The sequence below is a fragment of the Fundulus heteroclitus genome, chromosome 10, assembly GCF_011125445.2.
Source record: "Fundulus heteroclitus isolate FHET01 chromosome 10, MU-UCD_Fhet_4.1, whole genome shotgun sequence".
In the NCBI taxonomy this organism is placed as follows: domain Eukaryota; kingdom Metazoa; phylum Chordata; class Actinopteri; order Cyprinodontiformes; family Fundulidae; genus Fundulus; species Fundulus heteroclitus.
The window spans coordinates 18,017,933-18,044,678 of NC_046370.1; the positions used below are offsets into that span (position 1 = coordinate 18,017,933).

The 26,746-nt window shown below is 42.0% G+C and overlaps 2 protein-coding genes across 5 annotated transcripts in view; one reads left to right on the top strand and one right to left on the bottom strand.

The window, feature by feature from the left end:
* Nucleotides 1-710: 710 nt before the first annotated feature.
* LOC118556478 (ORM1-like protein 3) lies at nucleotides 711-11,792 on the bottom strand. Of its 3 annotated transcripts, none has more exons than XM_036142162.1 (4): nucleotides 11,733-11,792; nucleotides 4,304-4,497; nucleotides 3,635-3,786; nucleotides 711-856 (listed from the first exon to the last, which is right to left on the bottom strand). In XM_036142162.1, the coding sequence occupies exons 2-4, from the start codon at nucleotides 4,475-4,477 to the stop codon at nucleotides 721-723; spliced, it is 462 nt and encodes a 153-aa protein (XP_035998055.1). In that variant the 5' UTR covers nucleotides 4,478-4,497; nucleotides 11,733-11,792; the 3' UTR covers nucleotides 711-720. The 3 variants fall into 3 exon arrangements, with proteins under 3 accessions (XP_035998055.1, XP_035998054.1, XP_035998056.1); XM_036142161.1 differs by lacking the exon at nucleotides 11,733-11,792 and adding an exon at nucleotides 8,130-8,550; XM_036142163.1 differs by lacking the exon at nucleotides 11,733-11,792 and adding an exon at nucleotides 4,643-5,848.
* The window catches only part of wnt3 (wingless-type MMTV integration site family, member 3), a 53,206-nt gene continuing 36,409 nt past the window's right edge, over nucleotides 9,950-26,746 (top strand). Inside the window, exon 1 of one of the 2 annotated variants that reach the window (XM_021323822.2) lies at nucleotides 9,950-10,202. Coding sequence is in view for 1 of the 2 variants with exons in the window: in XM_012876988.3 (XP_012732442.1) it covers nucleotides 20,335-20,414 (80 nt within the window). In the remaining variant the exon portion in view is untranslated. Of the gene's footprint in view, nucleotides 10,203-19,987; nucleotides 20,415-26,746 lie in introns of those variants that run through there. The other variant, XM_012876988.3, reaches the window with a different exon arrangement.

The following is a 26,746-nucleotide window of genomic DNA, read 5'->3' on the forward strand; positions in this document are numbered from 1 at the left end:
TAAATGAGATTGTGGGCCTGTTGATCTGTTCAGGATTGCTCAAGCGTTCTGTGCCCAGAGGGCTTTCCGTACGGGGGGAAACCAGGACAAGAGTTCTCCAAATATGGAAAAGGCCAGATAAAAATACGGGCTCCTCAGCGACCCAGTCTTGACCCCGAGCACAGCAGAGCAGAGAGGAGCCAAATATAAAACTCGGCGGTTTCTTGTGTCTCGCCTCTGCAGCCCTTCGCCAGTGCCCCGGCCATGTCGGTATTGTTGCTCTCCGCTGAAGCCACAAACCTCATGGGGGGACGAAGTTGCAGAATGGCGCAAGGCTGAATAAATAAAACACTGTATCATTTCACAAAAATAGACTTAAAAAAAGAAAAAAAAACTCCCTTGTCGTGCCAACCGACTGAAATGGCACTGTTTTTTGTTTTTTTTGTGCACCGTCTTCAGAAATGTCAGAAGCTTCATCTTTAACTGCGATTTAAAGTGTCTGTAAAGCGAGAGGATAAACCACAGCTTGTTGCAACGCGACTCGCTCCTCCTGTGCTCTCTCTCTCTCCTCGGAGGCTTTCTGATTGGGTGCCATGGCAGCATCCTCAGCAGGCTTCCTTTGAGGAGCTCTCTGGTAGAATAAGGTTGCCAGAGGTCCTCATCAGAGACCAATGCGCTGTGTGCTCTTCAGCAGTCCCCGGGGGACGTTAAACCTCCTCCTCCTCCTCTTCTTCCAGGCTGTCAGTACTTGTTAATCCCAAAGATACGAACGCCGTGCAGCTGCGGCAGTTTGGGAATGAGCACGGTGAGCAGGGACACCGTGTTGACCACAAAATGGCCTCTGTCGTACTTGGTGTAGAAGCTGGTTAATATGTACCTGAAGCAAAAGGGGAGAGACGGAGAAGGAGACAGAGAAGATGAGTTCAAGGAGTCCTCAGTAATGTGAAAAATAAAAGCTTGTTTTGTTGCAATCTGGCAGTTTTCCGCGACTAAAGCATAAAGTTCAGGCCAAAAGCTTTTGGCTCTGGGACGCTTTTTTTCAGATACAGTGGTTTTTTTGGGGGGGAAACACTTCATACTGCTTTAGGATTATTCTGCAGCTGTTAGATAATTGTTTTTAACCACCATAACATTAGCTTTTATAGCAAAACAAGTTTCCAACATTTTATTCAGACACAGCGGAGGGTTTTCCAGCAAGATTGGCCTTTTTTTCCAAATCAGTCGTGTACCAAAACGTTATCTAGGCCACTTCAAAACCTTACTTTTGTTTTTCCCTGTCCTCCAGAGGTTTTAGGTTTTAATTTTGCTCAGCGGGTGCCTGGTCTCTTTCCTATAGATAAATCTTGAACACGGACCTTAAATAAGGCAAGTCATGTTGTTTTGGGTTCTTTTGTGACCTCCTGGATGAATTATCAATGCGCTCTTGGAGTGATTTTGATTGCCTGGCCAATCCTGGGAATGTTCTCCACTGTTTCAAAGGTGCCTCTACTGGTAAATAATTGTTTGTGAGATCTGTAATTCTACAAGTCTATACTGTAGGTGATAAGGCACAGATGTGGTCCGTGATCACACGCGGCGTGTTAACGCTCCATATCGACCCTTCATATTTCCTCCTCCTCCCTCTAATGATTCCACAGTGCTGGACTGATTTTGAAAAGCCTCCATTTGTTTGGAGGGGGGAAAAATAGATCTATAAAGTACCGGAGGTAGCAAAAAAAATAAATAAAACAAGACTTTGTCCTTATTGGTTTATGACGAAATAGCAGCCTTTTCAGGTTTCCACTCAAAATTCCAACTTCGATCCTTTCTGGTACACACTAGAAAGCTCCAACTTCAAAGCAAATATTAAATGCATAATTAAATTAAACCCTTCAAATCAACCAAGCAGCGGCAAAAAACAGTTTGGTCTGTTTTTTTAACACAACTAACTGAAAAGGGCCAGCTTCTGGTTCAAGTTAGAAGGCTTAGCTTACATACAGTTCTCCCCACGAACATGAGCCCGAATAGAGAACGGGATCAGAATGCAGACAACAACTTTGTGACGATTTGTGTATTTTCCAGAGTGTTGGAGCACCGTGTCACAAAGCAAACGTGACTAAGTCATTTGATGATCAGAACTTTAAAAGTCTGGTCCTGTAGCAGGAAAATCCAATGAGATCCAGTGGTCAAATCTCAAAAAGCAGGTGGATAGATATGAATAAGAAAATAATGGGTCACTGTCAGTCCAGATTTGGTCCAGACGTCGATATTCATAACATATGCATGTCAGAGTAAAAACACAATAATTATGAAGAAGGAGGCTCAAATCTGATAGCATCAGTCACTTTGTCCCAGGATATATATCTTAAAAACATGTGTCACTGCCAGTCATTACCAATTAATGTCATTTGCAGAATATCCTTTTGCCCCTTTGCCCTTTATACAGTTGCACTTTTTGTCTTTTCATGAACTGCTATTTTAAAACCATAAAACAGCACCGTCTCCGTCAGGACACGTAGTAGCTTTTGGTACTAATCTTGAAGATGGGTGATATCTAATTTGATATTTTAAAGATTTAAATAAAAGTTTCTATAAACTAGCATTTGTTTCATTCAATTTCACCACTATTTGAACAAGAAACAGTGAGTATATCCTTCTTTTACCCCACCAAAACAGCAGCACAGAGCATGAGATGTACTTATTCCCCAGAGCTTTAAATTATGAAGTCCTGCAACGGATTCCAGGCTGATGCAGCCACGAACCGAAAAGACATCCTCACCAGTTTAGTCCGTACCTTTGGGATCACGAGAAGGAATCGCCTGATAAATTTGTATGCGTCAGTGATTTAGTGTTCGTGTGGACAGAAGAGACCAGCCCGGCCCCTTATTATAAAAAAGCCCATGGTGAAGAAGACATTTGTTATAAAACTAATACCGCCATAATAGACTGAGTCCAATATATGCTGAGAGGAAACATAAACGTAAAGACTGAAATTATTCACACCCCTGACAGATTTAGGTTTGAAGTAATCTTTTAATTTTACCAACGTTTGCTCTTACTGAAAATGAACAGGACTCCAACTAAGTCCTGAGTTGAATCTGTTATTAGAAAAAAATTCCCCCCCCCCCCCCAAAAAAAAATAAAAATAAAAATCAGGGTGATGGCAAAGAGGCCTTTCAGCCTCAAAAACTTGTATCTTGCCACCAATTACTGTATCATTTGTCATACCAGTGGAAACATGCCTGAGCAAATGCTTTAAATTGCACCAGATTAATCAAGCAAACTAAACATTAAGATTATGTCTTAGGAAAAAAAATAAAAAATAAAAACAACACTTGCAGCTGTGCCGTTGCTGTCATGAAGAGCCACTTCCCGTTGGCTGCAAAACGAGACGACAAGCGCGTACAGAGGCACAGCGTACACCTGCAGAGCTGCTCTCGTTACAGTAATTCTTGCTGAGCCTGCAAATCAGATCCAGGAAACCAAAGCGCCTCCTGTAAACTGAACTCCCACGATAACGACGGAAGAAAAAGCCAGGAAAGCACTTACGGGTGCACCTGCAAAAAAAAAAACCCAAGCCCTCTGACAGTTTGTGGGCTTGGATGGTAACCATCCTAATCCACTGACCCACTTTACAACCTGGAAGGCAGCAGAAGGAAGAGTGCATGCCACTTACAGGACAATGGGCGTGATTGTGAGGAACTTGCGCGACGCGGTGAACTGCACGCCGTAGTCCATCTGCTCCCAGTGGGTCAGGAGGCGAGCCTTGCCCTGATCTGGAGTCTCGAAGGGCGTCCCTTTGACCGTGTGAAGCAGGAGGTACATGCACTGCACACAAACACACAACAAGCAGGGGGTCAGAGATAGAAATAGGAGACAACTATCCAGCCAGGATGAGTTCTCCGGCCTTTCCTCGGGGTCTTGAAGTTTAAACTGAGTTTAAAAAGTTGTGGCTTGGCATTTTTTAGGACTAGAAGACAGAGTAAACAAATGCTTCTGGAAGCACATGGCTCATATTGCCAGACGTTTACCAAATTTTATCTGGTTACAACCACAAATTTCAATATAATTTAGCAGTGGATAATTGTGAAGAGGTTAGACTGAAATGATACATGGTTTTTTAAATGCTTTACAGATAAAAATCTGCATTTGTATTCACATTAAGCCCCCTTTACTCTGATATGCCTAAATGAAATCCAGTATAGAGTCTACCTCTACATGATTTAATCTGCAACAAAACAAAACGAAATGTCTGGTTTTGCATGTCGGTGTAAACCCGACTTCAGCCTATTCCCAGAGCGTGCCATAATGGTGGTGGCGCCTGAGTGCGCTCTGCTCCGCTCACCAGGTTGTGGATGAGGTTGGTGAGGGTCCAGACGACGGGGACGCTAACGAAGGGGATGCTGAGCAGGATGATGTGAAGCAAGCCGATGCCCAGGATGTAAGACAGCCAGATCCCCCTGCTGTTCATCACCCGGGTGTTGGGGTTCACCTCGCTGTGCGCCGTGCCCACGTTCATGGTGCTGTGCGCTGACGTCGCTGCAAATGTAGGGGGAAAAAAAACTAAAACACGGAAGGCCAATTGTTTAAAGCTGAGAGTGAGATATTTAAAAAAAAAAAAAAAAAAAAAAAAAGACATTTTACTGACTACAGAAAGTAAACCTTCAAGAATCCTTGTTGATACCTTGTAGAAGAATGACCCAGTCTCACTAAACAGCTTTTTCCCCCCATTCCTATTTGCAGGAGAGCTGCTTCTCTGCTGCTTTGTCGCAGTTTTTTCCATTCTTTTCAGTATTCTGTTATTGCTTTTTATGCTAAATGAACATGAACACTTAACATTTTTTAAACCACCCTACACAGTTGGACATGTCTTTAGTCAGAAAATATTATCCTTAATAAATGTACAGTATTTGTTTTCCCTGTGTTGTATTTTTGCCCTACTGTACTCTTATTTTTGTTCTCTTACTTCTTAACTTTGTGTGTATCCGCGTGCTTCTCTTTGCCTTTAACTTTGCTGCTGTTACTCCTGAATCCCCCCACTATGCAACAATAAAGGATATATCTATATTTCTATCCCAATTCTCGCTCGAAATATATTAGTCAATGACTATTGTATGTCAAATAGTCTGTGCGATATTAAATAGTGTCCCCCTTTTTATGGTCATCATGTATTTGTAGAACGTCCATTAAATAACATTTGCTAAAAGTTTTAAGGATGAAAAAAGAAATTCTGCCAGTTTGGGCAACAATTTTTCAGCCAGTAGTTGAGATTAAAATACATTTTATTTTTTTAATCAGTTGGTCAAATACTAACTTAAATCAGATTATCATTTATTTATTTTTACCATTTCATCGAAAGTATTTAAAAGGAAAAGGCGTAATTTTTTTCCCGGCACAATAAAGCATCAACATGCTGCTTATTCTCTGATGCACTTGATTTGGAGTTTAATTTACTTTTTAGTTGATAAAAACACAACTAGCCAACGCCAGCAGATGACAAGACACCCCAACTGTGGACACCTTACACTGGACTTCAAGAAACTTGGACCCTGTGCCTCTCCGCTCTTCCTGACTCAATTTCCAAATTTAATTGACATTTATTTTCAACTGAAATCTGGACGTTGGACAATTAGGCAACAGAGCAGTGATTTTTCTTCTCAACACAATTGAGACACTTGAGGTATCTCTGGTTAAGAAATAGCCTAACATCACGAATGCAACACTTTCGGCTCATGTACTGAATAAGTCTGCTTGTGAGGAGCTTTGAAGGTCCGGCTCCAGCCTTCTAAACTTCTGATGGGGCTTTGCTTCAAAATCCCCTTAAGGCTGTGGGCTATTCCTGTTACTTGTGCACCTTTTTTTTTTTAAACAAGCTTTTTCCTTCCACTCAACTTTCCATTAACATGCTCGAATACTGAGCAGCCCGCTACTTAAGCAATGACCTTTGTGGCTAAACCTACTTGTGGGGGAACAACTGTCAAGACAGCAACCTTAACTATGTTTGTGTAGACATGATCATAAAATAGCATTTCTGTCTTAAACAGCTTTATCTCTTGGTCTTATATGATTTTCTAATTTGCTGAGTAAGCATTTAATTAACTTAGGAAATAGTCTAAACAAACAAGTATACTGTTTTGACTGAATGAAAGAAATGAGCTTATAACACAAGAACTTATTGAAAACCACCCGAATAAATCAGTGACTGGTTAGACAGCAGCATAGCTCCCTAATCTTCTGCCTAAACGTTCGGTTTGTCAGTGTCTCTGTTCCTATGAGTTTCTTAGAATTAGTTAGTCATTCCAGGCACAAGTCGGAGAAGTAAAAAGGGAACAAGCCTTATCTGGTCTGGCCCAGGGCTGTGAAAAAATCCGTCTCCACACTGCGTTTGGTTGAATCACTGGACTTTGTTTAGTCATGCATTCACTTGCAGTTTACCCAGACATTAGTAATTCTGTATAATTATGATCTTTTGTGTTTATTATAATTTTCCTTTAACATCTGAAGAGCTTTTGTCATGTTATTACATTTGTTTTATGCATCCTCCTAAATGCAGGTTGGTGCATCTCCAGCTTTAATATAAACTGAGATGCACCATCTACTCCATATTTTTGATGTTTCACTCAAATGCCATGATCCTGGTGTTCTTATTTTTTATTTTTTCTATTAAAATTTGTTGTTTTTACTCTGCAACTTTTTTTTGAAAACCTGCCTAACACACCTGATGAATTGGATTGTAAAAATCAAAGTCAAGGAAAACAACAAGAAATATGAATATGAATTTTACATACTGAAATTGTACTTTCTGAACAAATCCCGGGGTCCCAATCTTCAAACATGTTTATTCAATTATTTAAAAGCACGTCACCCAGGGGCTTGCAAAGTTATCTACACCTCTTTAACTTTTTTTGTTGTTGTCAAGTTTTGACCAACAAACGTCCTGATTTTTATTGGGGTGTGACTGACCGGCACAAATTAGTGAATAATTATGCAGTTGAAGGAAAACTCACGCATGGTTTTCAAAATATTTTACATAGTAATTTGAAAAGTACGAGAAGTATTCACATTTAACCTCCTTTACGTTGATACATCTAAATAAGATGCAACCAGCTGCGATCAGAAGTCACCTTATTGATAATTAATGTCTATTTGTGGGAACTTTGTTGGGAGAACCTACTTTCACTTTACGTGCCTAAAGTCCAAACTGACCTCGAAAGGAAATCGTTTCGGTTTTCTGCTGAATCTGCACTGAACCACAGAAAAGCGTAAACTCAAAAGTGCTGCCGTCACTAAATGGTTTTAAGGTTGTCTGTAAAGATGTTGAGAGGGGAATCATTTTTCTGTAAATGTTTTAACTGAGGGTTGTTCAATTATTATATTTATGAGTGTGGCGAATGTCTTCTTTTATTCTATGTTTTGCTATGAATGCCATGTGAGCGGCTGCCAGTATTGGCTCAAATTGTCTCGTAAGAGATTCCTATTTAAAGCTGACATTTCCTGGTGAAATAACCGTTAGTTAATTAACTTGCATGTAAAGTCATATCCACATAAATCCAATTGTTCGGTGAAGGCACCCCGTGGTTTGTTACAGTACATTAGTGAGTCAAACAGCATCATGGGGTACCAGAGAACACAGCAGACAGATCATTGAGAAAGCTGTGAAGTTTCAAGTTCGGTTAGGTTACAGAATAACATGGAGAACTTCTAACATCTCAAGGAGCAATGCTCAGTCCATCACATGGATGATGATGCTGACTAATTCTGCATCTCATCCTGGACACACCATCCTCACTGTGAAACGTGGTAGTGACACCATATGATGCCCCCCCAGTAGTGTTGATGGGGCGATGAATGGAGTTAAATACAGGACAATCCAGGCAGAAAACCTGTTAAAGGGTGAAAATGACTCAGAAATAAAAACACAGTGAAGTTTGCGGTTGGAATATGACTAAATGCAAAAAAGTTCAAGCGATGTAAATATACTTGCAAGGCACTGCACTGAAGAACAATAAAATAAAATAAAAATCAGTTTTTGTTAAGGAAACAAAACTTAGAGTTTATTATTATTAAAGTTGCATTTAAAGGTGAAAATAAAGTCCTGAAAGGTAGATCAACAGCCTTCCCAGCAAACAACCAACCTCGGCTCGTCCCGGCATGTTTTTAAATGTATTTACCTGCAAACTAAATGACCTCAGACTGAATCCTGCAGCCAACACAGCTGGAGTGAAGACGAGCTGATTTCTCCTCAGCTCATGAGCTCCTTGCGGGGGCGGAGAGAGGGGTTGAACTCCGACCTGTCCGGCCGGAGGCAACAGTCCGTCATCCCTGGTTTTGTGTAATCGATGAGCTCAGTTATGTAACCGGGAGAGGTCCGGGCGCTTCCATCAGTCTCTCTCCTGCTTGGCCCTCAGCTCCAGGCGGCCGCTCGGGGCCGAACCATCCGCTCGGAGAGGCGCGGGTCACCGGTGCTCCGCTTCCACGCCGTCCTCCACAACGCCAGCTGGTGACAACACGGCACGGTCCGCAAAAAGAGCCCGTCACCGACGCGTTCACTCGCAGGGACTCGCGTCTTCGCTGAGGCTTTACTCATCGCACTTTGCAGGGGTTGGTTGACTAGCGTCACGTGGTCTGAGGTGACCAATGAGCGTCTAATATGGTGAGCCGTCGCGGACTACGCCCCCTTTCAAGTAATCCAAGAGAGGTGGGATTAACAAAAAATGATTGGCTGCCAGGGCAGACTATTTTTATTTCTATTCTATATTTGTGTGTAAAAGGCAAACAAATTGTATTTATTTATTTATTTTGTATATTTTATCTCTTGTTTTTGAGCCACTGGGAACTATACGGTATTATATTTTGGATGTGGTGTTCCTGAGTTCCTACCAGTTTTATCTCATAATTATCTACTTTTCTGTCCTTTTTGGCCCATTCTAAACACAAACGTTTACGTTGAGTTAAAGGCTGATATTACTACAGAGATGGGTGGGTGGATGGGGCAAAGGTATAATACAGTAAATATAAAGGTTTACAGTAAATCTTTGTTTCACCAGTACATGAAGTTGTGGTTGTATGACCATAAAGGATGAGACATCAAAAAGGTTAATCCTTCAAAAAATGTCCTTTAATTCTGTAAATGCTTTGCCAACCCGTTTGATCAGCATTCGACCTATCTGGATTGAAATGGACCAACTGAGGTGACTTGGGCATCTGATCAGGATGCCTCTTGGACGCCTCCCTTTGAAGGCTTTCTGGGCACATCCCACTAAAAAAAGAAGACCCCAGAGAAGACCCAGGACTCGCTGGAGAGATCCCCCAGACTGAGGATGTCGCTGGGGAGAGGGATGTCTGGGGTTCCTGCCTGAACCTGTTACCCCCATAACCTAATCTCACAGAAAAGTAAGATGGGTGAATGTATGTATGTATGTATGTATGTATGTATGTATGTATGTATGTATGTATGTATGGATGGATGGATGGATGGATGGATGGATGGATGGAAAGATGTATGTATGTATGTATGGATGGATGGATGGATGGATGGTTAGAACCTCACCCAGCATACAGCAGGAATAACCATTATAGCGAGCTTGTGAATAAAGTTCTACATTCATTCAAGACTTGTCAGATGAGGTGAATGCATCTGCGTTAATTCAGGCATTTACATGTTCCCCTGATTTTTAGTTTGTCATTTTTATGAGAAATAAGAACAGGCATCGGTGCTTTGTATAGTCACAGGAGTCCGGGAAAGAGGTCTTTTTTTCTTCTTTTCTTTTTTCACATCCTTTTTCAAGTACACCATATAGAGAAGCTGGTTGCCTACATGCACTAGGGAAGTTTCGCTCTACTAAACGATCTCTCAGGCAGTATCCTAACTGCGTGATTTGATCCAGCATCAAAGTTGGCAGGCCACGTTAACATAACAGTAAATTGTGAGAGTGGGCGTGAGCATATTGTGTATTGTTTGTGTTGAGTGGGTGTATTATGAATGAGTTTGTCGCCTGTGCAGCAACCGGGAGCATCCCCCAGGCCAATGAGGCACAGGGTGAGATGCAGGGTATTGAGCACCTACAACAGAGCCGGTCCGCCACCCCTAGCAGGACAGCCATGGCCAAGCCCAGGACCCAGAGCCCGCACTAACTCCCACCAGCAAGACCACACAGCACCGTGCTGGGGCCACCTTCCCAGACCCGCTACCATGCTCGGCAGGTACCAGCTCATCTAGGCAACCGGAACCCAGAATGACCAAGGTAAGGAGTGCACATCCCTGAGCATGACCACAATTATACAAACACAACAAAATGTGCAGCAAATAACTGCCTTCTATTCTAAAGCTCAGTTTTAACATGTAAATGCTTGCTAAAATATCATTAAATGTCATTCCCCATTGAAATGTACAGTTATCTTTTCACGTATATGTCTCTACCAGTTTTTGACGTCTACAGACTGAAATCTTTGAGCACTCTTTGCAAAACAGATCACAGTGCCACAGATTCTCAGTTGGATTCGGGTCTGGACTTGAACTGGGCCATCCTAACATGAAAATGCTTTCATCCAAATCATTCCATTGACTCTCGAAACAGCTCAAAGTGGGATCTGAAATGAGCTGATTCAACACATTATTTTGCGCGGCTATCACAATGTTAAGTTTAAAAAAAAAGCATGTACACAATGGACAATAAACATTCAGTGTATATATAAAACAAAGCATTTAGCTAATTAAGTTAGCTAAGTAATTCAATGAAATGATTTGTCATGAAATTGGGCTGTTGATTGGTGCTTATTTGCAAAACGGGGGCCTTTGCCTCTCCTTCGGCTACCATGAGAAAGGACCTCACGGAAGGTAAAAAATAATGACTGACATGCTTTATCCTCTGGTCTGAAAATCAAAGACCAACAGTGTCATGTTCAAGATCCAAAGATAAGTCCAAATGCTAATTTAGATCCACGGTAGCCCGAGGCCAAAAGGCTAAACGGTGCTCTGCTTGCATGCGATGTTACTTGACACCTACTGTTTCTAAGAGGACCCCCTGAGTTGAGTGGCATCAAACAGGTTTGACTGGCTGACAGTGGACCATCTCATGTGCTCACACTGCCTCCGGTGTATTAGACATGCAAGCTATGTAAGCTTAGAGCTCCAGTAAACGTGAGCCACAGATGACAGGGGCGTGAGGTCATCGTTGGCAATGGAACAAGGAATAAATATTTGAAATGATAAAATAGACCTAAAAGGAGAATAACAATATCAACGTGTAATGTACCAGTGAGCCTTGTTGATGTATTTGACATACAAATCTGGCTGAAAGACAGATTTTCCACTTGCAACTAATATTCACAGGTGCTAGTAGAACTTTGCTCCTATTAGAACTCTTTGCTTCAATTAACAAAAAAAAACAATAATTTACTCATTACAGCTTCAAGTCATAAGTGGTTTTTAAGGTAAACTGTAAATAGATTTAAATTAAAGAAACTAAAATGTATGCAGAGTTAAACGTAATTTACAGTAATGCAAAAAAGAAAGTCCCTCCACTGTTTCCATGATCGGGACATCATACATATTATCTGGTCATTAACAGGTCATAAAATGAATTAATCAAAGCTCTCAGCTATGCAAAAACACACAGTAGCTTGCGAGTGTCCATTCTGTCATTATCTATCAAACTAAAAATAAGCCATGGTGGATAAACTCTGTGTAAAGAAACATTTGCACCCTTGCTGCCGCCATCTTGAATTAAATTAGTAGCCTGAAGCTGCGAATCTAAAGTACTTGATTAACTCACCAGCAGTAAGACGCAATGCAAGTTAGAGCCCGCCGTTGCTATGTTTGGCCAGGCGGAGTGAATGTTGCTGTCAGTGACTTGATGCCATCTGCTGGCTTTCCTCAGACAGAAAAGTTTTAACTTTTTTTTTAATGATAAACTGAACTTCACTGTGGATAATCTGTCAGATTAAAGTCAGGACGTTGGCCGTGTCAGTCCGAAACGTTAACATTAACTCCTGTCACAGGAAATATGTTGGTAAACTTAAAATATTACTTTAAACTCAAAGACGCCATGGGAATGAATACCTTTAGAGTTTAACTATAGACAGGAAAATACAGTAAGATTTCTGAGATTTCATAAATGTGAATCGATCAGTTTTAGCTACATTAGCTATTTAGCTGTGAGGTATTATAGTTGTTTAAACTTAGTGTTTTCAATCATACAGTCCTAAAAAGGGCAACTATAGATGTATTATTTCAATGTCAGTGGCTCAAGTACTTGGTTACTAGGTTTATTTTACCCCAAATGGAATCAAAGATAGTCATCTTGATTCCACAAGTTTAAAATGACCTCCAGTCATACATACCGACACATCTTAACCACATGTAAATATAGGAAAATATTTATTTCCAGCAATATATTTCACTCGAGATATCCAGAAAGGTTTTAGAATATCTGTAACGTTACTCTCAGTGGACTCTGACTGCGGATGACCAGCAGATGTCACCAACAACCCACGGATCTGGTCATGATCATCATTCCAGAGTGGGTTTTTACACACTGCAGTTTTCTAGTAAGTCTTGCTTGTCGTTGCAAACTGTTGTAAGAAAAGCTGATATTACGGTTTTAAAAGCGTACAGATGCATTGTCTTTTACATCTCGTGTATATAATGAATGGACTTCTTAATAGTGATGATAAACAAAGAGATACACAAAACTACATCCTATCATCAAACTATAATATATATATATAATCTTATATATATATATTCAATATATATATATATATATATACTATATATATATTATCTATATATGTGTGTGTGTATGTATATGTGTGTTGTATTATATAGTGTGTGTGTATGTCGGTGTGGTTGTGGTGATTGTGTGTGGTGGGGTAAGTGTGTGTTGTTGTATGATTTGGGGGTGTATTAGAGGTGTTGTGTGGAGTGTGTATATATCGGTGTGTGTGTATGTCGCTGTGTGTCTAGTCTCTCTCTATGTCTTCTGTCTCTCTCTGTCTCCCTCTCTTCTCTCTCTCCTCTCCTCTTCTCTCTCTCTATCTATCTCTCTCTCTCTCTCTATCTCTATCTACTCCATCTTCTCACCCTCCATACCCCTCCCTCCCTCCACTCTCTTATCTCTCTATCTATCTCTCTCTATATCTCTCTATCTCTACCTCTATCTCTCTCTCTCTATTCTTACTCTATATATATATCTTATATATATTAACCTTAGGTTCTAGATATTTATAGATTTTTTTGTATTTGAATAAATTTGAATATAGTTTACAGAAGGAACTGGTGCAAGTATGTATCCTACATCAAATTGTAATTGGGACTAAGACAAACTGGACGAAAATGTACCTGAATGCTGAACTGGGAGGCTGGGGACAGGAATGACACTTCGGGGGCATTTCTCTCCAGCAGGGGGGGTGGGGGGATGGACTTGTGACCCAGACAGGCTAAGATGATAGCCTCGCTGGAAAAGGCTGATGCATGGAGTCCATTATTGGCCCTGGAGGAAGCTGAGGATTAGAACACCAAAGAATTTCAATAAAAGAAGTGTCTGTTTAGGGGCCGGGGAGGGGCAGAAGGACGGTGAAGATGAGGTGGCGGGGGGTCTCCTCATTGTCCCCGTGGTGATTGAGAGCAAGAGGAGGGGAGTGGGATGGCATTGTGTTCGCAGCTTCTCTGAAGAAGCTGGTTATTAGGGGGGATGGCTAAAGGAGGGTCGAGAGATGGGGAGGCTGTTGACTCTTCATCTTGTGTGAACAAAGTCCCTGGCACATAGCCCTCTTATCTCACTCTGTCCGGGACTCCCTTGTTTACGAGTCCCTGTCGAGGGGGGGTGCCCACCAACTCCAGCCTGCACGGCCACACATTGTAGGGCTTAAGTGCTCTTTAATTAGGCCGCCCCAGTGTCCGGCCGAAGATCGCTGCGGGTTTGGGCATTGTGTCGAGCAGCTCACACAGCGACTCAAACCATGGAGAGATGGAGTGTTTGCTGCTCTAATGAAAAAGATTTATTTGGGGGCTGAACTCTTGTCATCTGTCCTAAAAAGTCCCGACAAAGGCATCTGCGTTGTCTTTAACAGTGTTCGATTTCCAGTAGACGGAGCCGCGGTCTCTCAACCGGCGAATCACTTCCTGATCTCAGTACAGTCACAACAGTAAACACAATTTACGCCCTGCAGCCAGAGCTCATTGCACAAAAAGGCCTTCTCCACCGTCATCAGGTATTAATTACCGCATCAACATGAATCAACCTTGAATCTGGTTCACGGCTGAATCCACTCTCAAACCCATACAGGAATATGCGTCTTCCTCAGACTTAGCCAAACTCTTGCAAAATTGTCATTGAGATGCGGCACAATTCATTATCGCAAACGCACAAAGCACAGGATCCGGAGCATAGAGGGGGGGTGGGGGGTGGGCGAGAGGTACTGGGAATTTGCTTAACTACTCCAACAAAATGAGTAATTCCTGGATGCTCCTTTGTGTGGAGAGCTTATGCCATGAGAGCACTGAAAAGAGGAAGGAAAAGAGTAAAATAAAGTGAAAGATGGAAAGAAAGAGAGGCAGAGAGGACTGATGAAAAGGGTGGGATCGTGTATGTTCAGAAACTTTCTCGCAACAGCCTCAGTGTGTTTAAATACCCTACTAATCCTGGTTTTATTGGCTGCCTGTGTCCAGCCATGCTATTCGGATTGAGTAGGATTGGTAGAGAGGTGGGGAGCTTAACACATGTCCTTCTTTGTGGTAATACGCTGATTAGGCCTGAGAAAGAGCCGGACCTGGTTATGGCCTTTCTCAGGTCACCCTAGAAACCAGCACGGTAGGGGACCCCGGTGTTTGCCCCCCCCCCCTTCACGCAGGCTGTGGTCTTCCTTTGCAGATATTTCTAAACCCTCGCCACAAGAGCTGTTCATTTCCATTGATATGGAGCTCAGTTGCTGCTGCCTTTCCAGGCATTTGGCGCTGCACTTGCAGCCTCCACCTGCGAAATGTGGTCTCAATGTTGTTCGGATTCAGACCGCAGACGCATTTATTTTTATTTATTTTTTTTGTCTGCGCTCATAAATAAGACCCCTGACACATTCTCCTAACCTATCCCTGGCCCTGAAATCACTGTCTGTCGCTCCCACGCAGCAGCTGTCATCCAAAGCTGAGCTCGGCACATTTCTGACGATGCCGTAACACACGACAGCGATCATAATCACAAACAGGCGCGCCGCTATTGTCAGCGCCGCATTGACAATACCACATGTTGACTCGAGTGGGTGAAAAATGGTGTTTATTGGTTAGAATGCAGAATACGCCAACACGGCTGGCTAGAAGGCACTTTATAGGCGTTACACCACAACATCTATCTGTTATTGTCAAATTTACCCCCCCACATTTCCAGAAACGGGGCGGTAGGTCGAGCGCTGCTCAGTCAGTGCCTGTTTCCCAAACCTCTTTGTCATGGAGAAATGAAACAGTGGGCGGCTGATGGGGGGACCCCACTACTGACTTCTAAACTATGGTCACTGGCCTCTTTCCCTGCAGAGGACACTCAATCTGCTCTGCTGAGAGCATGCTCCCGGCCCCCGCTGAGCAACCCTCTTATTTAGTCCATGTAGCTAAGGGCCCAAAGGGTGCCGTCAGAGAGAGAGAGGGCCCTCAGGCACCACAACAGAGATACCTGAGTTGTTTTGCTGAAGTAAAAATGCAGTAGTTGCAAGAAAAACGAATGATACAGCAATGAGAAAACACTAGGGCACCTTGTGAAATTCTAGTTAGTAAAAATACTAGCATATATGGATATTAAATATCAAATTTATGGACATTTTCTATTAAGAGGTTTTAGTAAAGAAAATATATTTTTTAGAAATTTCTGTAAAATAGAATAAAAAATTGTAATTCTGGGGAGGAATAAATTAGAACACCAACAATTTATTCCCTTTTAAAATGGTTAAAACTTTAACTTTAGATAAATATGATGAAAATATTATTGCTCTACATGTCTGCAGCTCAAACAGCAAAATGCAGCTTGCTTTCTTCTTAAGTGCTGAAGTGAGAGTGAACACCACGGTGAGACCCAAAGATCTGAGGCCTTCAAAAAGAAGATTGGAGCAGCTTAAGCAGATGACCAGCCCAGTACTGGGCCAAGAGGGCAAAGCCTATTTTCACCTTCTCTAAAAGTTGTTCAAACACAGTTATATTTTTCCCCTTAAATCCCTCGAAGGAGGAGGCTTCTAAAACCACTCACAGAAATAGTTTTTTTTTTTTCACAAATACTATCAGTTTTACGGCACAAGATGCCATTTAAAGGTCTATCGAACATGGCAAACTCTTTAGGAAAAATGCCTCAGGACTGGTATCCTCAGAAGCTAGAGTCCTTCCTTTCTAACAACCTATCATTTTTCCAATGTTTACAGGTGACACAATTTCCCTGCGTAACGGAGGTTCAAAAAAATGGTGGCACGTTTATAAGCTCCGTGCTTTACCCACAGTTTGCTTTACGAACTGCTACAGATACAGTTGATGACGTACAGCTTAAATGTCGTGACCAAAGACTTTGTCATATGCAGAAGGAGTCATACAGTAAAAATCAGCACTTTTATTTGAGCAGATTCCCTTTTATGAGGTGAAATACTTATTTGGCACATTTGGCTAAATTGTGCCAAAATGACAGCTCTGCCTGGTACAATGGCCCATTGTGGATCAACTATGCTTTAACTGATTCTGTCCAAATTATCTACTGTTATCGTACATATGTTGATAAATACAGTCTGAGGTGTCTACTAGGTTTTCAAAAGGACTTTCATAGTGTTTTACACTATTTATCTAGAAAAAAACTCAGGCGAGGCTCGAAAAGTTAGATTTTTTTCTTTGATCACAAGTAATTCAGACATAGTAATAGTTGTAATGGTGGTTCCACTGGAAAAAATTACTATTTTATGTCTTATCTTTACACATGTACCAAAAAGGTTGCATTTAGACCTGATAAAGGGGAGCTATTTTTTTATTTATTTCTGTTGAGTGTTTTCAAGCAGAAATTCCTTCTGAAACCCTCTGGGCTTAACAGCTAACCCTAATCTTAAATGATCAATTCCACCAAAAAAAAATCTAATAAAAAGGGAACATTCATAACCGCTGCCTAAAAGCTTAGGTCTGCCAAGGAACTACACCCTAATAGGGAACATCAGATGCAAAAAGAAGTCTCCAAAGAGCCTAAAATGGCATCACGGGAAATACAACAGGCTCTTTCTATTGTTATATTAGAGTGTTTACCCATTCAATCAGAAAGAGACTGCACAAGTGTAACTTTAATAGGTAGTCTGGAAGGAGGGAAGCATTGCCCTCTCAGAAAAACATAAAGAACAGAGAATGTAGACAAAGACCAGGACTTCTAGAGTAATGTTCATCGAACCAGTGTGGCTAAAATTGAATCACTGTGTCTCTTTTTCAGAGCAGAGGACATGTTTGACATAAACTAAACCTCACAGCATCCGTTAAGCATGGAGCTGGAAGTCTCATAGTTTGGGAATGCTTTGCTGCAGCTCACCATCAGAGAATCTGCCAGGAATACTTTTCGGTATTACTGCATCCATGAGGAACACGCAAGTGTATCTGAAGAACACTTAATCCTAAAGTAGAACATGACAATGACACCCCCCTAACGATGGTGAGAATTTGAAACTACCCGTGCCAAAGCTGTCAGGAAACCTTCTTGAACCATTTTTTATAGAACAATGCTGCCGTCCACTCGTCTATATTTAGTTGCGTACAGCGTTTCCTACAGCAGCTGAAGTGAAAGTAGACAAAAAAAATATGGCTATGAGTTGATAGGAGTTGTACGTGTGGACAATAAACTGTGGAAGTAAAAGCAGTTTAAAACAAAACGTGTTAGAATATTTACTTCATAGGGTCAAAATGTAGACAGTATGACATCATCGCGCTCAAGTTGAACTTAAATGATTGATCTGCAAAAAAAAAAGAGAAGATTTAAACTTTGATTGAGTAAAATGGTATCAAACTGGCAATTCGCTCCAGGAAAACTCCACTTTCTGTGTCCTGTTCACCCTTTAAATGTCATTTCTGCTGTGAAGTACAACTGAGCTGTGGCACTCTGAGTTTTCTAAATCCTTTCCTCTTTCAGGGGGAAATTTGTAATAAATCTGTAATGTGTAATTACCAAAGGTCAGTGCATAATATACCCAATTGAACACTTGGCTTTAAATATGGTATTTTTGGAACAGACCAACACAAAGTAATGAGAAGTGGAAGGAAAATGAGCCATTATCTACATTTCTTGGAAATAAAAATCTAAAAAGTATGGCGTGCATTTGTATTCAGCTCATTTATTCTGACATCCAAATTTAAATGTACGACAACAAATTACCCCCAGAATTACCCCTAATTAGTAAACGGAGTCCATCTTTGCGTAATTTACCCACAGTATAAATCTAGCTGTTCGGTGAAGGCCTCGGAGGTTTGTTGGAGAACATTAGTGCAGCACAGCAGACTAAGATGTGAAGAAGTTTGAAGCAGGGTTTGGTTACAAAGCAACGTCCAAAGCTTTGAACATCCCCCACAGAGCTCTGTTAACCCCGTCAGCTGACAGTGACAAGACATGGCTGTCAATCCAAACATTATTCAGGCAAAGAGGCCTAGGGTAACACTGGACCAGCTGCAGAGATCCACAGCTCAGGTGGGAGAATCTGTTACACAAACTCCAGGCCTGAGTTTAGACTGAGAATCCGGGGAAAGACTTGGAAATGTATGTTCACAGACGTTCTCCGTTCACTCTGATGGAGCTTTTAGCTGTTCTGCAAAGGACGCTGACATTTGTTCTGCCCTTAGACGCGCGAATACGGTAGAGACAAAGTTACCCCGCATTTCGGATTTGTCGTTTGTAAAAAAAAAAAAAACTTTGGAAACTATGCATCATCCTGCCACAACATTAGGTTATACTGTGTGTTGGACTTTCACATAAAATCCCACTGAAATACTTTGAAGCTTGTGGTTGAAATGAGACAAATTGTGAAAAAGTTGAAGGGGGGGGGGGGATGATGCACCGATTTGATAATCCAGATTACCATCACTACAACCGCTTCCCTTTGATCTTTGCCTGGGTATCTTGTTTGCATTCGTTCTGATCAGTTTCCTTGTGGGTTTATCTCCTGTGTGCTCTCTTCAGGCTAAGTCCATCTCGAGTGTCCTACCCTCCTCCTTCGCCCCCCTATCTGCCTCCTCAGCACCCCCACTCTGTCCCACGGCTGCTCGCCTCACAGCCCATCAGAATGACAATGGTGTCGATGTAAAATGTGTCGCCTTTGGGCCGCCGGAGCACATAACCCCTGCGTGCCCGAGCCCAGACACTTCTGCCGTTTTATGGCTTTATTGTGGACCCCTTTCAGGCCCTCTCCTCCGTCGGGCTGGGGCGGACCACAACTTTGAAAATTCCCAGTATGTTCGCCTGAGAGAGGTTTGCGTGCGCGTCTGCGTGCACTTGTATCCGGATCAATTAGTCAGGGCAGAAGCTCCTGAAACGCGCACAACCCCCCCCCCCCCCCCCCCCACAGGAAAATCAATGTCAGCTTGTACGTCAACGGGTACCGCCGAGCTTCCTCCCAAAGACCTCATCACCTGCCTGCGGCCACTTTTTGGGGGAATTTTTTTTTTTTTTTTGGTTGTTTCTGATCACGGATTAAACAAGTTGAGCAACAACTCCACTCCACTTTACCTTTTTTTTCATGTTGTCCCTCCCTGCACCTCCCTCCCTCGCTCTCTCCCTCTTTTTGCACTCTATCCTTTCTCTTCCACATTACCAGGGGGTGGCGTGTGATTGACAGATGGGAACGAATAATAATTTTTTTTTTTTTTTTCGTAACCTAAGGCCATCTCCTGTGATTGGCTTGCCAGCTGACATCTCCAAACCTCATCCTACAACCCCCCCCCCCCCACACCCTCTCCCCCTTCCTCCCCACCAACACCACCTAACATCTCCACCCCGCCACCCTCCACTTTTAATATTGGGCCTGTGGATGAGGCATCCTGGGGGAGAAAAAAGTCGGGAGAGAGAGGAAAAGATATCTACCTTAGGGAAGAACCTCAGAGAGAGGGAGGGAAGGAGAGGACGGGTAGGAGCGTGTGCATGAGTGTAAGAGACACTTATTCTCTTAACTACTTGGAGACAGACACACTTTCCTGGCCCGACTCAAAGAAAGAGAGGGGGAAAAACAGGAGGAAGAGTTTTTTTTTCTTTTTTTTTTTGGTCAAATATTTAAATTTTCCCTTCATTCAATAATTAAGCTACTCTAGAAGCTCCACATCCTGGGAAAGTCTCCTTCACTGCCTACTGGAAGTTCTGCGTATTGATCCGCTCACACACACTTGACAAGGCTTACCTCATGGATTTGTATCTGATTGGATATTTGCTGTGTGTATGGTTGTCCAGCTCACGGGTGCTCGGAGGCTATCCCATCTGGTGGTGAGTACAATCTAAAAGAAAAGGAAATCAGTTGAACGAAAAATCAATCGATCCACAGTTTTAAGGGATCACAGTGTCGGCCCTGTTTGGTCAAATGATCATTTTGTGAGAGCGCAAGTTTCAGTCGACTGCGTGGAAAAATGTTCTCCGGTCCTGTCCAAAGAATCTTAACCTCAAATACTAGTGTAACGGAAAAGGTTTGCCGTGCTTTTTTCCCCTCCGCACTCAGGTCCATTTATCATAAAGGGGCATGTTGTTATAAAAAGGATGAATTTCACTTTTGGGATCCTTTAAATTATTCTAAAGTGTTTTTTTTTTTGTTTTGTTTTTTAAATTACCTGAATAAGTCCTGTAAGGGCTCCCTAGCTCATTGTAAAAACAAAACACATGTTTATGTTTTTTACATAAGAGCAATGCTTTTGAGGGAAACTACAACTTACTTGAACAATTAACACTTTTCTCAAGCAACCACACTTTTTTTTTTTTAGATCGTATGTCATGTTTCAGCTTTATGTTGCTGTTATGTGTCACTACTCCATATTTAGGAACCCTGGAGTTATCATATTATTTAAATTAATACAGATTTTAAGGGAGGAAGCTGCACCTAAAACCATTAACTTTTATGCATTTATGTATTTATTTTTGCTTTTTGAAACTTTTTTCAATCAATTGTTAGAATTTGCCTCCTGTTTTATATTTTTTTTGTTAAATAATTGTTAAAGTAACCACTTGACCTCTTTTAATTTGTAGTTTGTTAATTGATTTAAATATAAAAAAAAACCCGCCTTTGACCGTTTAACTCCCAACGTTAACCTGCCCGCGTACAACACAGCTCTATGTCTCTTGGCCCACCGCGCAGTGCTTGTCAGAGCTACTGCGCTCCAGTAGCCCGGACCAGCATGTGGTCCCACCGCGGTGGCGTCCAAACCGCGAGCATATTCTTCTGGTTTCATTTACAGAGCAGACAGCTGCCAAGCACACAGGCCACGGGGCTGAAGCGTTAACGGCGGCGAGGTCTCCGCGCACGCCCACGCCTGGCTTCGGCGACAGCCACAAGACAACGGTGACAAAGAGCTTGGGATCCTCTCCATGTGAATTACCTGCAGCTGTTCTCTTCAAGGAGCTTACATGACACTGGTGCTCTGTTTGAACCCTAACAATGCAGACTACCTTTGATTCGGGTACCACGTTTTGACGCGTAGGGGGCTAGAAGAAGGAGGGAGGGGGGGGGGGGTGAAGATGAAAAGGGGATGATGGGACTGTAGCTTCAGGTGACTGGAGGCTGGGTGTCAAACGGGGCTGTCAGTGGCATCGCCCTGCAGGACTCTGAAAGGAGACAAAATGAGGTGGCGGCGCGTCGAGCAGGGAGGGGTGCAGAGTTTCAGCAAAGGGCCCGAGCCGCGGCTTCTCAGCTTCTTCCTCAGGGGGGTATGAGAGCAGGGGGCCGATGACTTGGCCATAAATCCTCAAGCCGAGGCAGGACGGGTTGGAGAGAGAAGAGCTCTGACTGCCTCTTGCCTGGCTTGCCGTCCTTTTTTACAAGATGGGCTGTTGAAAACAAAACAGAGCGTAATTAACTCCAGAGACGTGCACTTCTGCACAGAGCTGAGGTGTCAGAGAAAGGAGAAAACGAGCACAACGCGTAAATCTGCTGCTTTTAAAGAGGTGAGGAGGAGGCGCTGCAGATTGTTTTGTTTTCTCAGTTGCTATCATGATAGATAGATAAAACTGAGGATTACAGTGACTGACAAAAATGTGAATACCTTTTACACTTTTTACTCTTTTCACGAATGTCAGTGGATTTTACCGGGCTTTTATGAGATCGACCGACACAAGGCGATGCATAATTGTGAGGCGGCTGAGAAAGGATTCCGAAATGTTTTAAATTTTACAAATAAAAATAGAAATACTGAGCCATGCATGTGTATTCAGCACTCCTGGGTAAATACTTCGGATATCCACCTTGCTCTACAGCTACAGCTCCACGTCTTTTGCACATGTGGAGGTTCAGCTTTCGGCCTCACGCCCCCTGAACTTTTCATAAACTTCATGTGGGATTGCGTTGTAATTCAGCACTAAGCACTAAGTGGTGCAAATTTCTGACATGAAAAATTATGGCACAACGTTTTCACTGATAAAAATCTGAAATGCGACGTGTCTATATCTTCGCACATCCCAATGGCGATTCAAAAACTTTGCTCATTCTTCTTTTCAAAATGCCTCAAGTTCTGTCAGGTGGCACAGTGAGCATCAGTTCCTCCCACAGACTTGATGGTATTTGGGTCTGGACTTTGACTTGGCCATCCTAACACACGAATATGTTTTCATTTTAAGCGCCCTGGCTGTATGTTTGGGGTCATCGTCCCGTTAGAAGAAGGTGAACCCAGTGTGAAGTCTTTTGTATTCTCCAGCAGATTATCTTCCAGGACTGTCACAGTGGGAGCTGTGTTTTCAGGGTGCATTTGTTTTTCTCCAGACATCGTATTTTGCACGCACATCAAAAAGTAAAAAGTCTGGACTCATTTGAGCAGAGGACCTTCTGCTACATGATTGCTGTGTCCTCTATATGGCTAATAATTTCCCTGCCAGCAGTTTCTTCCACCTGAGCATTTGATTCTCCAAAGCTTTGGATATTGCTTCAGAACATCCTGCGTTCTTTGGCCTTTATCGTGTTGTTAACTAATGTTCTCTGAAGACTTCACAGAACATCTGGACTATGGAGGACTGAGATCAAATTAGACACAGGTGAACTGTATTTATAAAGCAGGCTTTTTCAGCAGGAAATTAACTAGAGTTTTTATTTATTTATTTTTGGGCTGGCGGGGGGGGGGGGGTCATTGTAAAGTAGGGTTAGATACAAAGGCACACAACACTTTAAAGGATTTTCTTGTTGTAAAGTGTACCTTTTTTCTTCTGCTTTCTGCCACATAAAGTCTAATTAACACACGCTGAGGTTTGGGGCGGTTCAATTGGTACAGATCCCTTTCTTTCAAGGTGGTGTGGATCTACAACTAACACCTCTGATCTGACTCAGGCATTTTCAGTAGAAGTTGAGCAACAAACCACAAATAGCACTTTTATTAAACGCAGGGGCAAAAAAATCACGAGAACTTGTTAAGCTCGTGAGCTTGACTTTAAGCCGTCCTGTCAGTCTGTTTGTCTTTCCTGCAAAAACAGCAATGGATGAAAAAGAATGATGACAGTCACTCTCAGCGAAGAATTACCTCAGCTGAATTTCCTCCAACAATATCCGTCAAACATCCCCTACCGGTTTAAGTCATATCGCAAAACAGGATGTTTAAATCCAATAACTGTTTTCTGTGCTAATACCATCATCGCTGGTGGTGAATCTCCACCAGAAATCAGAGAGTCGCACGCAAATTCATTCTGCTGCTGTTGGTAGGCCCTGCAACACTTTCCAGTTAAATTTGAAGGTAAAAATAAAGTTCTGAAATACAAAGTAGGAAAAAGGTAGAAATTAAAATAGACAAAGAGAAACACGGACTGCATGGAGGAAAAGGTTTTCTGATGTGGAAACCATGCTCATATTCAACAAACAAACAATAAATGGACCACATGTGAATGAAACCATTTTTATTTTAAGATAATAGTCAATTTAATTGAATTAATTCCTCTGTGATCACAGTTGTAACGACTCAATTTTGATAAAAACCTTATCAAAACCTTTGGAAAAATGGGTTCCTGAATGCTGGTATTGCTGAAAGAAGGCCTAATTCTAAAGGTTTTTCTTTATTACTATAATCTACCAAACAAATGTTTCCAGATCAGCATGAGTGGCTTAAACAGGACTGTGGAGTGCATCTCTGGGTCTCAGGAATGCCATTATCTGACTGTGATCATCATCCCCTTCCCCTCCAAGCCTTCAGTCCTCAATCCCAAAAGCTGACAGAGAGGTCACTTACATGCAGTGAGAAAATCCTCTGTCAGCTATCTTTTCTGGAAAGATCAAGGATCTCCATGCATTATTCTGAAAAGTCTTCCAGAGGGTGGGAGAAGAAGTTAGGAAACACCATATGAATGTCATTCACGTGGAACCAGCTAAACTCAAAGATCATTTTAATCCTGAGCCCCACCAAATAAATGTTCCACGGGAACACTGGAGCCATAAACAGGATACAAATTATATTTCTTAAACAAATATATAGATTTGTAACATTAAAATACAAAAACTACGACAACTCCTGAAGGTTATCTAATGGGAAATATTAACCTTTTGCATTTTTTGTACTTCCATTTGGGTCTCTACTACTCCTAGAAAATATCCAAGTACAAATTTAGCGACTTTTCTATCTGTTTTTGGCAACTTCAGTGACTTCACGGGAAAGCACCAATCGTTCTGCCGTTACTGTCCTGAGGCAGCAGCGAGTGCTGCCGTGAGTCCATCCCCACTTCTCCAAGCGCTCTCTCGCTCACACTGACAGCTACAGCTGCCTCGTGCAGAAAGCCCCGCTGGACTCAGAGCAAAAGAGTGCAGAGAGAAGACCCACTCCACTCCATTTTCATATTGCAAATGTGTAATAAACGTGCAAGGTTGCCGGTGATTCCCCCAATTGCACATTTGTAGTTCCAAACATATTTAGAGTGTTTTTAATCACTTTTTTTGTCTTGCCAAGAAAAAGCTTCTTTTTCCTACAGCCAGGATCACAGTTACATGAACAAATATGCACATTAGGTGATGAAGTGATCTAGCAACTTCTAACGACTTTTAGGACAGCTCATAGTGATTTTCCTTGCTGAGGGCAGTAAGTCTGTAACATACAAAAAATTAACACGTGACTTTTATATCACATTTTACATTGAAGTTAAGATTATTATTGGAATCAATCACTTACCATTGGGATTAATACATGCCATAAATGTGCATATAATTCCCTTACACCTAAAGGAGCAATAAGCAAAATGTCATTATTTTAGATAGAAAGAACTAAAAAATTGTTTTGTAAAGAACTAAAGGTATCTTTTTAGATGGACTATGGTTAAAGGTCACACACTATCTCTCTGTGTTATTCTCCAGTCTCCTGTTTATATAGCCAGGCCAGCCACAGCTGCCACTCAGGGCTTACCCTCTCCCTGCTCATAAAATGCCACCGCCAGGCACAAAATGCCAGAGAGCTCGCCCATCGGATCAAATCGTTCCCTTGCTATCAGCATTATAAAGTTATGAGTTACTTACTTCTTCACTAGACATGTTCCTCTGAAAGGTGATGCTGTTCTGCTGTGTATCTATCCTTTGCAAATAGGCTCATACGAGCCGATGGGTGAGAAGGGGAAATGGGTGCCGAGTGCTGGAGCGAGTTAGAGAAAGGCGTGGCTTGATACACATCTTGTTTTGGTCTACTGACTGTGCTCAAGCTCCAACTAGGGGTGAAAAATCGCTTGTTGCTCCTTTAAGTACAGCAGAAAACACAACAGACAACGGTTAGCATGATGCTAACTTGCATGGATAATCCCATAGGGAGGTTTTTCTTATTTTTTCCTCAGATTCTTCCGAGCGACCAAAATGTATCTTACACAAACCGACACTTCATAAAGCATAAAACAGACCGATGTTTCTAGGCAGTTGAGAAGATATACTGTAGCTTAACACTGCAAAACTTGGAAGTCTCTCTAAGATAGCACCGTGGGAATAGGCTACTTATTTACCATTCAGAAACTGTTGCTACATCTTTGCTCGTTGTGCAGTAGGAATCATTTCTTCAGCTTGTGGTTCTGACTCAGGATCAAAGATGTACTGCTGTAGCATTGTGCATCTGTTTTGCATCCATATTTACGTGTGTAAAGCGCGAGTATAACCATTGTGTTGGGGGGCGTGGCCAGATACAGCTTATTAGCATAAAAGTGGCGGAGCCCTAAACAGCTCATTCTGAAAGGAGCTCAAACTAAGTGAAACTGGGGAGATGAAATCTCAATATCTGAGAATGATTTTGTGCAAAGAAATGCAATAAACATGCTTTGTATCCTACATATTTAAAAGCAAGCATAATGAGTCACCTTTAACTCAAGAGTAAAATCAGCCATTGTTGTGGATTTGATGCTGTGTCCTATCTGTCAAAAGGTGGATCTGGTAATAAAGTCACACCAAACTTACTCTTGTTCCGGTTGCAAATTATAAAACCAGCTGAAGGTGCTACTTGTTTAGTTTAGCAACAACTGAAAACGAAAGCCAGAACAAGCCCTGCATTTTTGGAAATGAAAGGCTAAAGGAATATGTTCACTGGGAATGTCATAATTTCAGCTTTAACCACACATTCATTATAATTTAACAGAAAAAAAAATCAATTAAACACATATCAAAAATTTTAATGAGCTTA

Coding starts and splice junctions, on each gene's coding strand:
- LOC118556478 (XM_036142162.1), bottom strand. CDS start 4,477: ATGAACGTGGGCACGGCGCACAGCGAGGTGAACCCCAACACCCGGGTG. Junction 3,787..4,303: donor CCAACCTCATCCACAACCTG/GTGAGCGGAGCA, acceptor GTTTGTGTGCAG/TGCATGTACCTCCTGCTTCA. Junction 857..3,634: donor ACAATCACGCCCATTGTCCT/GTAAGTGGCATG, acceptor CTTTTGCTTCAG/GTACATATTAACCAGCTTCT.